The following is an 18,541-nucleotide window of genomic DNA, read 5'->3' on the forward strand; positions in this document are numbered from 1 at the left end:
AATTAATTTTCTACACTTCTCCATTCAACTTTAGACTGTATAGTGTAGTGGCGCCCGGATCCATAATCCCCAATCGAGACTTCAAAGTAACCGTTGCCGTTTATCACATCAAGGAACCAGTCACCCTGAAACTTGCCATCTCAGGAGATTCGTATAATGCTTCACAGACCGTGGACCTACCCACGGACCGAGAGATTAAAGAGGTCACCTTTAAAGTGCCTGACCTTTTCTCGGGTTACTATGCGCTGATGGCTGAAGGAGTGTCGGGGATTAAGTTTCAGAACTCCATTAGTCTTTACTACCAACACGATGCTCCGGTGACCATCATACTAATTGACAAGGACGATTATATCCCTGGAGATACGATTAACTATCGCGTTTTGGTACTAAATGAACAACTTCGACCAGATACTTATGCCGATGATGTGGTTGTCTGCCTCTTGGATCCCGAAAGGAACAAGGTCGATAAGGCCAGGAAAAGCAAAGTGAGCGACGGAATCTATTCCGGGCAGTTTCAGTTGTCCAAGAAGACAGCTCTACATTCACCTTTTTTTACGTAAAGCCCGAGGGGCTGCCAAGGTTCTCGGTTCAGATAGATACCCCAAAGTTTGTCAGTATAAAGGAAAACGAGATGAAGTTAGTGCTTAGAGCCAAGTAAGTTGGGAAGTAGTATGTATGGTTTTTGAAATAATATAACTTAATTTAATTTATATTTTTCAAGACACTCATATGGCAACCACCTGAACGGAAGAGCTGAAATAAAGATTAAGTTACACACGGAGAATAAAAAAGATAACCTTTATAATCGCACAATAACAGCAAAAGGTGCCGTGGTCAAAGGTCTGGCGAGCTTTCACATCGATCTGACCGACATTGCCAAGCACATAGCTCCTATCCAGACCACATATATAGCCACAATAAAGGCGGCGGTGGAGGATGATGATAGTGGGGAAGTAGTCACTAAGACTACATACGTTTACTTGCTTGAAAATCGCTATATTGTTACATGTGCAGATTATTCATGCCAAAGGCCGTGGAAAGAAAAGGACAACAAGGTTCTTATAAGGATTACAAACTTAGATGGATCTCTGGTATCCGAATCCAAGTCGCCGGTTAAGGTACTTTACAAATATGGCAATAACTAAACATTTAATATAATGCTTTAAATCTATTCTAGCTTATTTACAGCGAAGGAATCGAAAAAATGGATTTCTATTTCAGGAAATTGAGTGAAACTGACGAAAAAAAGCGTTTTGAGTTCGACGGCCAGTTGGATAAATCGGGACTTTACGAATTCAAGGCAAACCTCTCTGATTTCCCAAAAAATTATAAATATTTGGCATACTACGATATATCAGTGGCGTATAAGGGCGAAGAACATCGAATCCAGCAAACAATCCCACAATCGATGGGCTTGATGATAGATGTGACCAATGCTTACTTCACACCTCGGATAGATGTGGATTTCTTCCTTCAGATCCATGGACGCAAGAATGACAAAGGCTTCCCAGCTGCTTTGGTTGTTGGCGATGAGTTCCGGGTGACCCTGAATTCCAACGAACCCATCAAGTACTTCATATACAACATAGTTGCACGTAGTCTTATCCTCCACACCGAAAGAGTTGAGTTCGACGAGCCCAAGACGGTTTACAACTTCACCTTGAAGGCTACGCATCTCACAGCGCCCCATTTCAATATCTACGCCTACTATGTGGACGATCAGGGTGTCCTTCAGCACACCAAGTCTCAATACAAAGTTCTCATGAGTCTTGCCAACGAAATGAGTATATCTGCACCGAGCACTGGACATCCTGAAGAAGACGTCAAGCTAAGAATCAGAACGGAACCCAATTCCTACGTCGGTATCCTGGCGATCGACGAAAGGATTTCAGGGAGGATAAAGACAGATGTTATAAAACATGACAATCTTGATTATCATTTTTATACAAATAAACTGTCAACTGCTTTGTCTTTTGACAAGCCCCCAACGGAGCTTCCCAGGAATCATGATATAGACCTGTCCTATTTGGAAGACCAATTGGAGGATGTCCATTTGCACACCTACCAAGATGTTCCCGGATCGCGTCTGGGTTTAGTCACCATGACCAACGCCCAGATCAAGGAAAGAATCTTTCGATATTTCGACATGGGTAACTATATAAAGATACTTTATTACAATAGAGCCTTAATGGTATTTATTTGATGCAGACAAAGACGTATCCGCGCGATCGATGTCGGCCAAAAATGAAAAATCTGCCCTACGATATCCCTTGAAACCTACGGAAACTTGGCTGTTTTCGGAAATAAGAAAATCGCAGAGCGAGGTGACGGACCTGGAAATAAAGCTTCCCGACACCTTGGGCACTTGGATAGTCAAGGGTTTCTCCTTGCATCCGGAAAAAGGATTGGGTATCTTCCAAAGTAACCTTACACAAATCAGGACAATCAAGCCCTACTCGCTCTTCATTCACTTGCCGTACTCAGTGAAACTAGGAGAAACGGTCAGGATTCCGGTTCTGATCGTCAACCATTTACCCGATCCTTTGAAAGTGGAGTTAGCACTGGACAATGAAGCAAATGGCTTTGAAGATTCCTTGGAATATAGCCAGACACAACTCGTTGAAATCGAGGAATTCGGAGCCAAAAGCGTGTTTTTTAAATTCTGCCCCAAGTACACAGGAAACTTTATTCCACTCGATTTTAGGGCAACCTCTTCAGTTGAAAACACTACTTTTTATAACTCGCTAATGGTTATCGAAGGCAAAGAAAGAGACATCGAATACAGCAATCGCGCCATCTTAGTGAACCTAAAGGACAATCAGGAGTACAGAAGCAGCTTCCAATTTGACCAACCAAACTCCAGACTGGTCCAGTTTAGCTTATTCACTGACCCCCTCGGTCCGATCCTCCATAACTTGGATAGATCAATACCGCATGGCACTGGCGAACTGACCATGTCCAAAGTGGTAGTCAACTTTTTGGTGTGGAACCACCTTAATCGAACCAAAAAGCTCGACGAAGCTTTGGACACCCGAATCAAAGGTAACTTAAGAGAGGGCTATCAAAATATACTGAACTATTTGCACGAAGATGGAAGCTTTAGCTACTTTGACCCTCCGAAAGCCAACGGATCCGTCTGGTTAACCTCCTACGTCCTGCGATATTTGGGCGACATTAGGTCACTCATATATATAGATCGTACAATTTTGCAAAAGGGATTCGAATTTCTGCTGAGCCGCCAGCATGAAGACGGAAGTTTCACGGAGGATTTCAAATACTTCTCAAGATCCGGCAGTTCTCTTTTCCTCACATCCAGTGTCCTGTTGGCTCTCCAGAAACAAGCCACACCCAATACGGTAGCCATAAACAAGGCGGTGAATTTCCTTAGATCTCAGCTCGATGAAACAACTGAAACAGTGTCATTGGCCAAGTCGATGGCCATATATGCATTGCAAAAGTCTCAGTATCCGGAATCTGATAAACTTGTGTCGCAACTGAGATCCGTGGCAATGCAGGAAAATGATAAAATTTGGTGGACAGAGGATGTGCAAAACGGAAGTCCTCAAGATGTCGAGGTCACCTCATATGCCCTGCTCGCCCTCATGGCTTCGAAAGTGGATAAGCCAGAGTCAGCAATCAGCACCGTTCGATGGCTCCTGGCCCAGAGAAATATTCATGGAGATTTCGAGTCCAGCCAGAAGACAGTTGTTGGTCTTACAGCTCTGATTGAGTTCTCTGAAAAGTGGGGCTACCAGCAAAACGCTTGGGAAGTCAGCATCAGCAACGAAGACATATCCGAAAGATTAGTGGCGTGCAATCTGTTGACCCAGACGATTAACTTCCCTCTGGACACCAAACGCCTGGAGGTTCGGGCAAAGGGAACTGGGGCAGCTCTCATCCAGATTAGCTATGGTTACGACGTCGAGGAGAAGGAGAAGGAGGCCAATCCAAGCTTTGGTATTCAGACTACGCTCAAATCCGGCAGCTTGTCATCGAAAATGGAGCTAGTCGTGTGCGTGGAGTTCGTGGAGAGGAGCACAAATGCCTCCAACATGGCCGTCATGGAGGTGTCCCTGCCCTCCGGATACAGCTCGGATAAATCGAGCTTCAAGAGAATTCGGGATGTCGAAGGAGTTGGGGTGAGTTTGCCACTTTTTTAATGATAATATAACCCCGTCAAATGATCGATTTTTCCCGCAGTCCGTGGATACCAAGAACGAAGACTCCGTTGTCATCGTCTACTTCGAAAGTCTGGCTAGGAATGAAAGCAAATGCATTCCCGTCGAGGCGTACAGAACACTTGAAGTGACCAATCTTAAGCCTTCCAGAGTAGTTATCTATGATAATTATGGCCGGAAGGCAACTGAATATTATCAACTTAATTTGGAGCTCGGCGACTTTAAAGGCACTTAAAGTTCCAGTTTCGAGTCCACAGCCCCGTAAATCAAGCCATGTCACTTTAATCAGGGCACCACGCTTCCTATAGCCCGCATTTTTATGGTACTACTCGAAGTTAAATCCAATATACCTTAATCACCTTCAATGTCAGATCGCAGATATGAAACTGCTGAGTCAGCAATAAATATTTGTAAACAATGGGTATGGTTTATCACAACCACTGTGCTTAAGGCGCGTGGATGGTTTAGAATTAGTCGCTCAGTGGTTTAGTGACTTAGTGACTGACTGAGGTTCAACCTGCCTGCTCAGACATTTGGCCCAAAGACATCGACAATGCTTCTATATTTTCAAGTAGGTGGTAACTTTTATCTGGTACGTGCGATTTTGCATTCCGATAAGGCGCCGAGATGAGTATTATGTCTATTATCAATAAGTGGAACACGAGTGGGCGAGCACTCGAGTGACGAGATCTAATTAATATTAATAACCCCTCTAAATTTAGGCCCCGGCTCATGACGTTTTCGGGGAATGGTCAACGTGAGTGCGATCGCATATTCGAGCGCCCGTGAATGCTGATCCTGCTTTACTTTGGTGCCGAAACCCCCGACATCGATGCGTGAATGAATGGATGTCGATAAGGGCGATTAGATCTCCTCGCCCACGATAATGCGAACGTGTACATGCAGCTCCGACCACTCAATAATATTGTATAATCCTTTAAGTCAACTGCATTAGAATGGGGCAGCCAAAATGTTTCGCTGATAACCCGATAGCAAACAAATTGTATGCCAGTCTAGTGATAGTCACAAAGCCATTGTGAAGGCAATAAAAACCTCAGTTCCGCATAGTGCCTTGTAATAGCTAATGCAGGGCGGATCGATAGTCGCAAAAGGCAGTTCTCATAAGGAAGAATCCTTAAAAATCCTTTGCATTGAAAGCAAAAGGTTTTATCCCTATGGATTACGATTAATAAGAATCCTTATATAAGATATTCAAGTGATTCCTGGCAATTTCTATAGGAATTCAAATATCTCATCTTATTCTAGAATTCTTATGAAACTAAGTTAAAATCAAGCTAACAACTTTTGTGAAGTTAAACTACAATTCCCGTGAATCTTCATTAACAGTGTTTGTGAAATTAAAATTACTTATTTCTTGAAATTAAAATTACCAATATCTTGAAATTAAAATTAACAATTTCTTGAAATTGCAATTACAATTTTTGTGAAATAAAAAGCAAAGCAGCGCCACAATGAGCGATGAAAAATCAAAACCAACCTCAGTGCTGCAGCATATAGAATCGGCGCTATATGTGATCAACCAGCTGTGCATAGGATTCGTCACCATTTGGGTCAGCTGGACCTGTTTGCGACAGGACCTCTCGGGCACTCGCCTGCATGCCTGGCTGGTTACCTTCGGATTTGTGTTCCTGATGGCCGAGGGAATGATGTGCTTCTACGACGGCAGCTGACTAACCGTGCGTTACTCCCGGAAATACAAGACTGCCTTTCACGTGGTCCTTCAGATCCTTGGAGGCGGCATGGGCGTGGCCGGCTGTTTGATTCAACTGATACGTGACGATTGGTCAGTCAGCGTCACGTTACATGCTCGCCTGGGCTTCGCCGCCTTCGTCCTGTGCCTGGTCTCTTTGCTGAGCGGACTTGTCGCCTTCCTGGCGAGGTGTCTGAGCAGGACCATCTCACCCTTGGTCAACAAGACCTTCCATGTGGTCCTCAGCTTCGCCGCCTTCGTGATCGCCATGATGGCGCAGTTTTACGGATACACGAAGACTGGAATTTTCAGGGGACAAGGACAGGATTTCGTTGTCCTCATGCAGGTCGTCACTATGGTCCTAATGGTCCTAACCAGCATTGGCGCCATTAAGTCGCTCTACCAGAAGATTGGTAGCCTGGCCAGTTAGGAACGCCTGCCGTTTATCCCTAATTCTGTATATAGTGCACTTAAGCTAAGCTAGACTATTTGCTATTTATATATTAAATGAATGTTATCATAAGGATAAATCAAATGACTAAGAGAGAAATAAAAAATGACTGCGACTTATTTACATTAAAATATATCGTTTTTTTTGGGTTTTTCTCTAAGCTCCAAAAAAAGAATCTGTTTCACAATTTAACTAGAGCAAAAGACTGGGTTACTATTAAAAAATAAAATATGTCAAACAAGAATTACTTTTATCAGCTAAATAATTATTAAATATTTGGTTTTCTTCTTTTGGAAAGAGGAGGAGGCTTACGTAACACCTTAAGCGACAAAAACGTAATTGCAAAAGATAACTATGCATATGCTCACTTGCAAAAGATAAATGTTATGGCACCCACATTCTAAAGCTTTCTTTCTCGGTTTTTTATGTTATTAAAAGAAACTCTCAATAAAAAGCAACGTACTTTTAGGAAACAAACTCAGTAGCAAACATTACACAGCATAATTTGTTGTTTTGTTTACTTTTCTTTCGATTTCAAAGGCTTTAATAAAAGTATAAGGACCCTAGTTAATTACTGCAGCCATGTGCATTGATATATTTTATATAATTATATACCAATTTATTAAAGCTGAAGCTATATTTAAGCCGAACTGCCATCGCTGTTGCATTACATATCATATCTTTGGCTAGTGTTGATAAGTGCAAATTGAAACGAATACCTATCGCAGCAAGACTGCGCGCCATCGGAAATTTGAAAAAGGCATACGAGCGAAGGTCTAGTTGCGGTTTTGGCTGCACTTTGATAGCTTCCCGGAGCGTAAACCGATATGAATAGGAATGCGAGTTAAGTAATCTTGTGGTCAAGTCCAGTCAACTTGCAAATGACGCTGCAAGAATGGCTTCGCCAGTTGCTCATAAACATTCGACCAAATGGTTTGATTAACCAAGTTCATTGAGCGTATCGTATCGGGCGAATTCTAAAACTTTAATTGCTGTCGTAGCTTGAGCACACGCCTGCTTTTGCCCAATGATAAATAATTTGCCGCAATTTGTCTGTGAAAAGTGGCAGGCAGTATTATCAGTCGACAAATGTATGAATGTTAACACGAAAATAACATTATTCCAGAGCGCACTGATAAAGGCCGGCAAGTAAAAAACTGAAAACTGAAACTACACAATGTCCGAGAGTCAGCAGCCAGTGCTTAGTAGAACTCAGACATCCGCCGACTACGGCAGCACGATCCGGACGGAATCGCCACGCCGACCCACATTTATTCCGATTGAATATCCGCGTCGCTATTCGAAAATGGCCCACGGCACCCTGTCCGGCCACGAGGCCCAGAATCGCCTCCAGAGACTGGAGTACTTCCTCAACGTTCTCAACCAGATGTGCATTGGATTTATCACCATCTACATTTCCTACCTGACGCTGCGAACGGGGCTCTCGGGCACGGGTCTGCATGCCTGGCTGGTGACCATCGGGGTAAATAGTTGGGGATCATCATCACCGTCTAAGCGGGCACTGAAGATCATCATTCCACACCACAGTTCTCCTTCTTCATGGCCGAGGGCGTCATGATCCACTACGGCGGCAACGTGCTGACAAATGGATACAAGCGCCAGACGAAGACCACCATCCACTGGGTGCTCCTCACTTTGGGAGGCGGTTGCGGGGCATCTGGTGCCCTTATCAAGATGATTCAAAAGGGCTTTTTGCTGCAATCGACACATGGGAGACTGGGTGAGTAGAGTACAAACAAACACGCAATGCCTATTAAATAGCAGCAGATACAGAAGAATAAAATAGTGGGATAGAATAATAGTTACAAGGATTCTTTCCTTTGTGTTTCGCAGTCTAAGCTACTACTTAATTTATTATTTGTTGAACAAACGCCCCTATTTGCATATTTACTTTACTTTGACAGAAACGAAATATGTTATCGCTTTTTTACTACCTATTTAGTGGTAAATTTAATGATCACCTAACATCTAAAAGTCAGTTCGACTAACAGATTCGCTTTTTTCCAACAGGGATGACCGCCTTCGTACTGTGCATTCTGGCCATGTCCTCCGGCCTGGCGGCACTTTTCTCCGGCCGCATCAAGAAGCTAATCACGCCACTGCTGAACAAGACGTTCCACAACTTCCTGGGATTCGCGTGCTTTGTGATCGCACTGGTGACCCAGTACTATGGCTACCAGACGGGCTACTTTAAGAGCCGCAGCGAGACGGATTTCCAAATCCTGATGAAGTGCCTCACCCTCATATCGTTGGTCCTGTCGAGCTACGGACCGATGAAGGCACTCTATCAGAAATGCAAAAATATATCCCAACAGTTTTAGATAGGATGAAAAGAATCACTCGAATGTACGTAGATAAATAAATGTAATTTTTTCTAAAACCCCATTTTTTCATCCTATCCAACTATACCTAGAACAACTCACAATTTTATACCTGAATATTTGTATAACGTGCAATCCATAAACATGACTAAGTATTTTAACAATGCCTCATTAGGGAAACCCCGGTTAACCAGCGGTCAGACTTTCAATTTGGTTAAATTTAAGTTGAACCACTCACTCAAAAAGCCAGCATTTGAATTAATCAATCAAAATGATGATCACCTGATAATTATAGTTATACAATTATACATTTTCCTATAACATAAAAAATCATTAAAAAATCCAAAACCTGCCCGGATTTATATCTGATCGGCTTGTGACACTTGAAGGCCGCATAATTGATAGTAACTGTCCCAAATAAGTCCAAACTTTTGAAACCCCGTGAAAAGAAGATCTTGACTTCCGGCACTTTAAATTAAAAACCTTGTGTTTTGCATGGTGCAGTTTCGTATGTTTATTTAGAAAATCCATATCATTTCTCTTAAATCTCTCGCAATAAATAATACTTGGCGCGTGTGTCGCGTTGTGTGGGTGATACGTATATCAGTTAGCAATAATAATAAATAGCTAGCGTTAGGTATTAAAATTCATAGTCAGTTGGGTAATACAAGGCTGTCTGGCTTTAAAATCCCTTTCTGGGTAACTTTCGGTAACAGAAAGTGAAGATCATTATATAGAATCGGGTGAACAGATCTTTAGCATGCGGTAGGTAATTAGGAGCTATCAGCTATCGACTAAAGCCCAGTTAAGAATTGTGTGTTGGGCAAGGCATATTCGAAATTCGGCTTTCTATATTTTTCCACAATTTCCATAGTTCGCTCCGCTCACAGCTTGTTGCTGCGTCGAATGGCGAAGGACATAAGCGCGTGCTCCAGCCGCATGTGGTAGGGTAGCTTGCGCTCTGGAATAACTGGCTCCTGGCCATCTGGACAGCACCGGTTGCGGCAGCACTCGCACTGGTCGTCGTCATCGTCGTACTCCTGCTGCAGTTCCTGCTCCAGCTCGTAGGCCTTCTTGGCAGCCCGCTGCTCGAAGCGCAAATAGAAGGCCAGGCAGACAAACAGCATAAAGACCAGGGCACACATGGCTCCACTGGCAATGCTCGCCTTCTCCAAAATCGGACGCGGCCTCTTGGGAAGGTAAGTATTGTCGATCTCCTTATACTCGCACCGCTGTCCCATAAAGCCAATCGCGCACTCGCAGCTGTAAACCGGTAGGTCGGCAATCTTCACCGCAAAGCAATGGGCATCGTTCAGACAGTACCACGCATCGAAGGTCTCCGGACATTTGTAAGTGGGGAATGTAATATTGGGCCTGGGCGTGGTCGTCGTGGTGGTGCGCATCGTGGTGCTACTAGTGACTGGAGCCTGGGTCGGCGGCAATGCCGTGCCGGACATGGACGAGGAGATCGAGGAGCGCGGCTTGGGCACCGTACGGCTGGAGCAGGCCTCGACGTGCCACGGATGTGCCAGACAGCCGATCAGTACCAGGGCAACCAGCCCATGTTGTACACTCATTGTGGAATGCATTACAATTTGTAGCTTTTTGGGTATCGGCTCGTTCGTTTTTGGCGTGCAACGTTTGGTTGTTTAAAAGCTTAAAACTAAAACTAGTGACTATCACATAAATAAATTAGAATATTCGTTGTCCGCTGCTACGGCGTCGTCAGATCTCTTTGGAATTGGTTTTCTCTACATAGGCATGCTGCTGGTGGAACGTAAACGTTGAGTTAGGGGAGGTGTGTGTATCTGTGAGGAAGATAGAAGGACATTAGTGGACAGTAGTCACCAAGCACCATCGAGGGTATTTAACTCTAAAACTGTGTACTCAACAGAAGGGGGAAGGAAATCAAACTGCGTAAAATCATAATTATATATGCATGTATTTATAAAAGTATAAACTATAATAGATCGCTGTGAATAGTTGTTACAATCAGCAAATTTTAATCCTTTCTTCACTTCCAATTCACTTTCGGTTTACAATTTCATTTACGTTGTCTCCCGTTGATTATCCTAGCTCATCAAAGCTGGCTGTGATATGCGTTGGGTATCCATATCACAACCACTTGATGAGGCTTAGATAATCAACATCGTACGGGTGAGGAGCAGTTTCCTCAACTTCATGAATTAGTAATAGGGTTAGTAACAATATTGCACCGCATGTGTGTGTAGTCAGTTCGATAGGGTCCTAAGTCGGAGGTGCCAGTCCACCAGTTGAGCCATTTTTCGGTGCTGTGGCATGCTTCTGTCCTCCGTCGTTCCGAATTCAGATCTCTGTTAGCCGCGTTTCTTTTCAGATTGCATTTCACTACAAATATTCTACAGATTTGAGGCGGTCAGAGTGTGTTTTATTTATGATGGGCGTGTGAATTATGTGGCGGGAGGTATTATCATGATTTGATGTACGATACATTACGCTAAGCTCATCAAAGCTGGCTGTGATATGCCGCGCAAAGCGGAAATGCATTTCACAACCACTTTGAGAGCCCAGCATGAATGCGCCAATATAGTTTTATTGATTGATTTCGGGATACTTGACTGCGGGAGTTCAGAATTTTCAATTTTGCTTTTCATGATTATGTAATGATATAAACAAAATCAGACACTTGTTACCGTTTTAATACTTCTTGTGTTCAATTATGCATTTTTGTTTGTGGAATTTTAAAATTGTGATTTTTTTTTGCCTTGAGCATCGCGTCGCTCCTCAAAGCTGGCTGTGATATGAATAGGCATAAAAAGGCAAACATTTCACAACCACTTTGAAGAATGACACAATTCTCCTGTTTCGGTTCGACGAGAGCCGAGGTTCAGATTCAGATTCAGATTGAGACCCGTCTTCTTCTAGAGTCTTTTTGCAACGTTCTCACGGCCGTCTGCTTTGAGCCTTGTACTTTTTTGCAGCCACGGCACAATAAACAAATATGAAAAAAGTACGAAAATAAATAAATGCGACGACGAGACTACAACACGATGATAATGACGATCATGAAGACGACGACGATAATGATGATTATGATGATGAGACTACTGGTACTGGTGATAGATAATACGCAAATGTGGATTGCTATGAATGGCGACAGATCGAGCGCGAGTGAATGGGACAAATTTCGTACATTTCTACGCTATAGACTGGCCATTGTTTCAACAACAACAACAACAAAATTCAACAGGCACACACACTCACAACACCGAAGAACAACACTGAAAGAGGGCAAAAAGCAATGCACCCTAAATAATTATAATAAAAATGTAAACATAATTTTGGCGCCAGCCTTTGGAAATTTGACGCCAAATTTGTTTTCAGATGATTTCTGAGTTCGAGTTCTGGAATTCAAACTGATAAGAAATGCAAACAAAGAATAACAAAACGGAAGAACACGACCGAAATCAGCGAAAACAGTTGATCACTTTAAGCTTTACTTTACTACACTTTAAAATGTGAGCAAAACCTAAATTTTTTATATGAAAAGAAGAATGTTCACCATTTCGAGCGCCCTTTGCTGTGCGATGCAAAAACAGTTATACGTTGGGTGTGGGGACTTGTTTATGTATTAGAATGATTTTACGGTTAACAATTGATGTACTCTCTACCCTCTCTTTCTCGCTCACGCGCGGCAAGCGACAGCGGGCAGCCTATTAAAATTTCCGTTATAAAAATTAAATCCACCGCCGCCGCTTTTATGTTCATGAATACATGAATACGTTCGCATGCATGCACATATGCACATATGTATGTGTATACACATGTATGTGCGTTTGTGTGCGAGAGGAAGTCGAAGTAAGGTAATGAGCGTAAAGTCAAGTTGAATAGCCATATAAAATGCGCTGAACTTGCGAGCGTGTAGGTCAAGATCAGCGGCGGCCGTTTATAATATTTTGTTGGTTTTCGCAAAAAGCAATTGACGCAAGTTCGATGATCTTGTAGTGCATTTCAATAATGGGGGAATGAGCCAACTAGCACGATAGCAACAGCATTATATACAAGCATCACAATAATTACAACAGCAACAACAACAACGATCAACTATATTAGAGTGTGGACGGCAAAAAGTGTGCATACATACATGACAACAACAACACCCGCTAATAAAAAATACTGTTGTGGCTGCTTCTTCTTCTGCTCTTGCGTCTTTTACAACTTCTTCAGCAAGCCAGTTGTTGTTGCTGTAATTTTCATGTTGCCTTGCTCTCTTTCATTCTTGGGCGTCGCTGCGAGTTCGTTGGCTCTTCTCGTTTCTGTATGTGTGTGTGTTTAGAAAACTGTAAGGAAAGCAAAGTGTGTGAAAAATATGGTTAAGGTAAAAAATGCCAATACAGGAACAACAACACAGCTCGCTCTCTTTTCTCTGCCTGCAGTTTCGAAAAAAAATTTACCGGTTTTTATGTTTTCGCAAAAAAAGCTCAAGAAACAAGTCCTACAAGTTTTAAATCGAGAGAGTAGAGAGCAGACAGGCGTGAGAGCGCAAAGAAGTCGCATTTAGCAGAGACAACAACCTTTTGAGGTGTGTTGCGTATACGTGCATATTCGCACACACACACTACCAACGCTTCAGCTCTCGCTCTCTTTTTCTCACTTCGCCGTCTCCCTCTTACTCCATGCCTTTCAAGGGGATAAATTATGTATGTATATATGTGTGTGTGCGCGGGAATGTTGTGAGGAATTCTAAGAATTTTGCGCAAGCGACAAATGAATCGGGGCGGGGACCACACATACATATATGTATATTCCAAAACCAAACAAAAGTTTTAATAGTTCAAAAAGAAAATAGATTATGCGTCGCTATGCGAGAAGCGCCAGAAGCCGAAAACGAAATATATCACACCAACACAAACACAGGGAAAGCAGAAAAGACGCAGAAGATAGGAAAATTGGAAGACAGCGCGTGTAGGCGTTAAAACCTATTTTTTTTTGTCTGCCCAACAAAATAGCTAAATAAAACACTGCTCACTAAAACACCAATTCACTTTGCTTTATCTTCACAAATTACCAACTGTTTGCATTTTAATTTGGACAACATTAGTGCAGAACGCCGACGACGCACACCGCGCACACGAAAAAACAACCGCACCGCCAAAGATTCGAAAACCGAATGCCGAACAACAACAAAATTGGTTCTGAAGATGGAGGTGTTTTCAGCAGAGCGAGATTCTCTCGCTCCCGCTGAGAGGGAGAGAACGAGAGCGGCCAAGTCTCTCCTCTAAAAATGCGGCATAATAACAACAATGCGGCTTTCGAGCTCATGCTGTATGTAGTTGTTGTATACCCGTTACTGGGAGAGTTAATTGGGTATACGGTGATGGGCCCTTAGACAAAGTATTTTTCAAACATACACTTTGCATAACTACTTAAATACATTGCCTCAGGAGGTACTTTATTCGTTTACATCTTAAAACAATATTATTCGATGAATGTCAAGCCACACAATACAAAATGCAATGGGAATCAATAAACCACAGCTTTCATTGGATGGTACCATTGGACTAAAGGGTATATCTGAGTAGTTACGCTCCGTAAAAAGGGCGCTTTCTTGATTTGTTTTTATTTTGGTGTTGCCAGAAGATTTCGCACGATGTAGGATCAACATGTTATTGACACGACGCCGCCGACGCCGCCACTTTTAAGCTTGGCGGAGCGAAAGGCACACAAACAAGAAGCGACGCAGAGCGGCGGTGCAAAAACACAAAAAATAAAAGGAAAAATGCGCTCGAGAGCGGAGGGCGTGGCGGTGCGCAGAGGCGGGGCAGGTAGCCGGACAAACAGGACGAACAGGATGAAACCCAGACGAGTTCGGCCCCACTGCAGATTTCATGGAACTGGCCGAAGGTTGGGGATGCGGATGCGCAGGCGTGCAAGTAAACAACATTCCATTCCTCGGTAAATTTCTTCTGGCCGCTCGAGAAGCGCGCCAAAAATAAAGCCCCGACCGATGTCGTGTTGCCACAAATATTGCTATTTTGACTTTCCAGATTCTCGCGATTCAACGCCCCTTGAAATGGGGGCAACTTGCTGGAGATTCGCGGATTCAGGGCTGGAAGAGGGTTTCTCCAAGAACTGCACATTCGCTTAAAAGTATGGTAAAAAAGTGTGCTACAGCTCTAAGAGCTCCCCAGTGGTAACTTTATGTTTTAAAATTACATATTTATTTTATGTATATATTCTGCGCGCCGTTGTTACAGGCAAATCAGATTTTGGAATTCCTTCGTTGCAATCGCAACATCGATGTCATCGATGTTTTCGGAAAATCACAAACATCGATGTTTTTTGAGGAATCATCGATCTTTCTCCGCCTCTAATGTGGCCTCTAATTCAACCTATGCACATGTACTACATGTATGAAAGCGGCACAACTACCCGTTTCCGGTGGGCAGTCGGTCCGCAATGTGGGCCGCCGACACCATTCCACAGCCAATTGACGTCACAAGCGACACAACAGCAACAACCTGGCACACGCTTTCTGGGTTATGTCGGAATGCATCAAAAAGCGGGAGAAAAGCAGAAAAAGGTAGGAAAAGAAAGAAACCAAGAGTCACCCGGATGGCAATTCGATTGCGGAGAGATTTGGACAATCAATCGGCTTAGTTCACAGCCCAGCGGGTCGGGACTCAGTGCCACAGGTTCAACTGTACAATAATACCAAGAAGATGACGACGATGATGGGGGATGGGCGATGGGCAAAATGTTAATGGATTGCCCTAGGAACTGCCCTCATTCCGTTTGCCATCTTCGTCGCTTCGCTTCTGCATTTGTGCATTCCCATTCCCAATCCGATTCCCCATCAAGTTGTGCTTCTCTGCCACACCGCCTTTCTGCCCCTTTTGCGGTGTTTTGTTGCTTTGTTGATGTTACAATTGTTGCACTTGTTGTGTGCGGCTTAGGACGTTGAACCACAGCTGGCAGAAATGCAGAACTGCACGCAACTGAGTGCCAAGTGTACAGCTGCGGTCACAGCACTAGCAATGCTTTGCGAAGGATTCCTCCAGACCGCTGAATAATTGGTTTTCTTACGCGTAATTTGGCCGACATTAGTTAGTTAATATCTGCAATCTAAAAGTTACGAAGCAACGGTGTTCGGAAACGCCCTAGAAAGATGTAATTACCCAACTGTATGTATAGTGCCCGATGTTTGCACTTTTTTTTATTGCATTCTTGCAATTTGCTAACATTTTTACCGCCGTCGCTGCCGTATGCATTTGTATACTCATTCGGAAAGCCAATTCTAAGGCAATGCTAGTAAAATCAATAAACAACATTACTGTCACGCACAAATGCATATGCATATATATTGGATGTCCGGTTGAAACGATGACGATGAAAGGTCACGACGAAGAATTTTTCGCCAATTGCCTGGTGGGTCGCACAGTCTGGGTCGCGAGACGTCTGACTAGACAACATGCAAATAGTAACGGTAATCATTAGACGCACACACTCGCACCTATTTGCATGCACACTCTCTCTGGCCGTGGTTCTGGTCTTGGGCCCCCATATTTCATCTCTCTCGCGGCCGCACTCTCTTTCTCTCACCATTTTCTATGCTGAGTTCGACGGCCTTCTTACGTAAAATCAACAACGCTCTGCGGTATTTCTCTTCTAATAAGCGGGCGCTTGGGGCTTGGGGTTGGGGGATGTGCACTCGCCGACAGAGTTGCCATATCTAGCCAGATATCAAACTTGTTTTCACTGTTTTGGCTCCATACACACACACACACACGCATGCACCAATGTGAGTGTCTTTGCAACTGTACAAGAACAATAAGTAGGGGCAGCATAAAAGCAACAACACATGGCGCAGACGCCAAGCAAACGCTCCCCCTCCCAACGCTCCACTCAATGTTTGTCTGTCTGTCCGGAACGTCTGTTTATGTATGCTTTAGGCGTACACATGCATGAGTGTGTGTGAGCAATTTTTATTTTTCTGAATGTAAAGGAAGTGGCACGTACTGTACTACTCAACTCACCGCTGCCGCAACAACAAGAGCAGTGACAGCCGGATCAGGCTGGGAATTCGAATAAGAGCGGAGCGCGTCGCATTCGGATGTTCCGATTCCGCATCGTTCCCAGCCGCAAAGCGGTAAGCGTTCCAATGCCAACGGCACAGTGGTTGCGATGCGAAAAGTAACGTGCTACGGAACCGAAACTCGCGGATTATCGTAAGTGGGAGATATGTACGTGGGATAAGAGCGAAAGTAAATCGACATCCGATTTGCAAAAAGATGTTTTATTAATTTAATATGTTTAAAATTACAAAAATAAGCTAACAAAACTACGATCATTACAATATACATATTTGCTATGCGTTATGAACGTTTGAAAGTTTGTAAACTTTAAATATTTTTTAAAAGATGCTCATTTAGGATCGATCCATTGTGCAGCGAGATGAGCGGAACGAAAGGCGAAGGGAGAGCGCTGCTGGTTTGCGTCTCCGCTGTGAGGCAGACAGACAGACAAGACGCCGCAATATTATAAACAGGAAATGGAATTTACCCACACGGATGCAGCGCGTTGAAGTGTGTCTGTGTAAATTGCTGATGAGCCGACAAACGGACGTGGTGCTCAATTGACAAATGAGCACGAGAGAGACAGGCGGAGCATAGCACACCGCCGAATGAGCGAAGGAGAAGGCGAGAGCGCGGTTACAAAGTTGATTGAAATCAATATACGTACATACGTATGTATGCATGTACACACATAACGTGCCGGTGTGAGTGTGCTAAGACCGCTCGTGGAATGTTTGAAAAACGCGGTCAAGCGACGGGAAGAGCAAGAATGTTGAACTCTGGAAGTGGGAAGAAGTTTCTGTAAATAGAAGCCAGGTGGAGGGGGCTTTTGCACCTGCCACGCCCAGCTGCCCCTGGAATCAATTAACATGTTGCACAACTGCAGCGGCTCCTATGTACATAGTGCATATATGTATTGTGATACTGTGACTTACGCACACAGAGGTGCAATTGCAGATGGCGACGAGTGTAGCGTGTAGTTTTTTCTCGGAAATGAGCAATGAATGAAATTCGGTTGTTTTCAGCGTGTACTCACACACACACGAACGCACATGCATCCACTCGCAATTTGGAGCAGGAGAGAAAGTCTGCACGACATGCGCTCTGGCATTTGTGTGTATACAATTTGTTTACTTTTTGCGCTACAATTGGCAAATAAAACAATAGCGCAATTTTACGCAGCATATTAGCTTACTAACCCACATTGGTGGCTTCACAAAGCGAGCAAAATAATTTGTCTACATAATTGATAAAAATATTAAGTAAAACTAAGCAGAAGAAATGTCGGCAAAAAACAAGGCGCAGCTGTATTGTGCGCTAGTGTGTGTAAAAAGGAGACGGTCATAGAAAAAAAAACACATACACACAGGAGAATTTACTGCTGCTTGCGGCGCCCACAGACACATACACAAAAACACACGCCTATTTAGTACAGCAACTGCGTAAATTCAATAAAAATAGTCTTCTGGAGTAAAAAAAACTCAGTTTCCTGTCTTCATTTCCCCTTTTTTTCGGTGAAGGTACACAGTCACTACTGCTATGATTTTTAGCACACACACTCGCGCATTGTATGCATTTGGGTTGCTTTAGTTTGGATGTTTATCACTTACTTTAGCACTTACTTTGGGGTATAGCTCTTCGTTTGTTGCACTTTTTTGGCCTGTTTTTATGCCATTTTCTTTTTGAAAAACTGAAAGAGTACAAATTCGTTGTGTCGCGTCTTAAATGAACAAGTGTTGCCAGACTTCGGCTGGAGGGTGGAGATGACACTATCGCGCGGCAGAATAAAAATCAGTGCTGTAAAG

At 43.5% G+C, this 18,541-nt stretch overlaps 5 protein-coding genes across 8 annotated transcripts; 4 read left to right on the forward strand and 1 right to left on the reverse strand.

Moving 5' to 3' along the window:
• Positions 1-8: 8 nt before the first annotated feature.
• On the forward strand, positions 9-6,471 carry LOC6614712 (alpha-2-macroglobulin; the record flags this gene model as incomplete). Its single annotated transcript, XM_032715334.1, is given in 6 exon segments — positions 9-498; positions 501-654; positions 722-1,118; positions 1,178-2,150; positions 2,209-4,139; positions 4,201-6,471. Coding segments are annotated over 6 exon segments (4,158 nt in total), but the record flags the coding sequence as incomplete, so codon positions are not given.
• On the forward strand, positions 5,643-6,471 carry LOC6614713. Its single transcript, XM_032727224.1, has one exon. The coding sequence runs from the start codon at positions 5,651-5,653 to the stop codon at positions 5,867-5,869; it is 219 nt and encodes a 72-aa protein (XP_032583115.1). The 5' UTR covers positions 5,643-5,650; the 3' UTR covers positions 5,870-6,471.
• LOC6614714 lies at positions 5,939-6,319 on the forward strand. Its single transcript, XM_002039105.1, has one exon. It carries the CDS (start codon positions 5,939-5,941, stop codon positions 6,317-6,319), a length of 381 nt encoding a protein of 126 aa, XP_002039141.1.
• Positions 6,472-7,291: 820 nt separating the features above from the next.
• LOC6614715 (cytochrome b561 domain-containing protein 2) lies at positions 7,292-9,040 on the forward strand. Its single transcript, XM_002039106.2, has 3 exons — positions 7,292-7,823; positions 7,889-8,081; positions 8,372-9,040. The coding sequence occupies exons 1-3, from the start codon at positions 7,518-7,520 to the stop codon at positions 8,680-8,682; spliced, it is 810 nt and encodes a 269-aa protein (XP_002039142.1). The 5' UTR covers positions 7,292-7,517; the 3' UTR covers positions 8,683-9,040.
• A 131-nt stretch (positions 9,041-9,171) lies between these two features.
• On the reverse strand, positions 9,172-18,480 carry LOC6614716 (protein spitz). Of its 4 annotated transcripts, none has more exons than XM_032719868.1 (3): positions 18,359-18,480; positions 12,806-13,001; positions 9,172-10,490 (listed from the first exon to the last, which is right to left on the reverse strand). In XM_032719868.1, the coding sequence occupies exon 3, from the start codon at positions 10,269-10,271 to the stop codon at positions 9,567-9,569; it is 705 nt and encodes a 234-aa protein (XP_032575759.1). In that variant the 5' UTR covers positions 10,272-10,490; positions 12,806-13,001; positions 18,359-18,480; the 3' UTR covers positions 9,172-9,566. The 4 variants fall into 4 exon arrangements, with proteins under 4 accessions (XP_032575759.1, XP_032575770.1, XP_002039143.2 ...); XM_032719879.1 differs by lacking the exon at positions 18,359-18,480 and adding an exon at positions 13,730-13,805; XM_002039107.2 differs by lacking the exon at positions 12,806-13,001.
• Positions 18,481-18,541: the final 61 nt, after the last annotated feature.

This window comes from Drosophila sechellia, chromosome 2L (assembly GCF_004382195.2).
Source record: "Drosophila sechellia strain sech25 chromosome 2L, ASM438219v1, whole genome shotgun sequence".
NCBI classification, from domain to species: domain Eukaryota; kingdom Metazoa; phylum Arthropoda; class Insecta; order Diptera; family Drosophilidae; genus Drosophila; species Drosophila sechellia.

What these genes read in the sequence shown, in the direction of transcription:
- LOC6614713 (XM_032727224.1), top strand. Translation starts at nt 5,651, where the DNA reads ATGAGCGATGAAAAATCAAAACCAACCTCAGTGCTGCAGCATATAGAA.
- LOC6614714 (XM_002039105.1), top strand. Translation starts at nt 5,939, where the DNA reads ATGGGCGTGGCCGGCTGTTTGATTCAACTGATACGTGACGATTGGTCA.
- LOC6614715 (XM_002039106.2), top strand. Translation starts at nt 7,518, where the DNA reads ATGTCCGAGAGTCAGCAGCCAGTGCTTAGTAGAACTCAGACATCCGCC. An exon ending in CCTGGCTGGTGACCATCGGG is followed by an intron (nt 7,824 to 7,888) that starts GTAAATAGTTGG and finishes TCCACACCACAG; the next exon opens with TTCTCCTTCTTCATGGCCGA. An exon ending in ATCGACACATGGGAGACTGG is followed by an intron (nt 8,082 to 8,371) that starts GTGAGTAGAGTA and finishes TTTTTCCAACAG; the next exon opens with GGATGACCGCCTTCGTACTG.
- LOC6614716 (XM_002039107.2), bottom strand. Translation starts at nt 10,271, where the DNA reads ATGCATTCCACAATGAGTGTACAACATGGGCTGGTTGCCCTGGTACTG.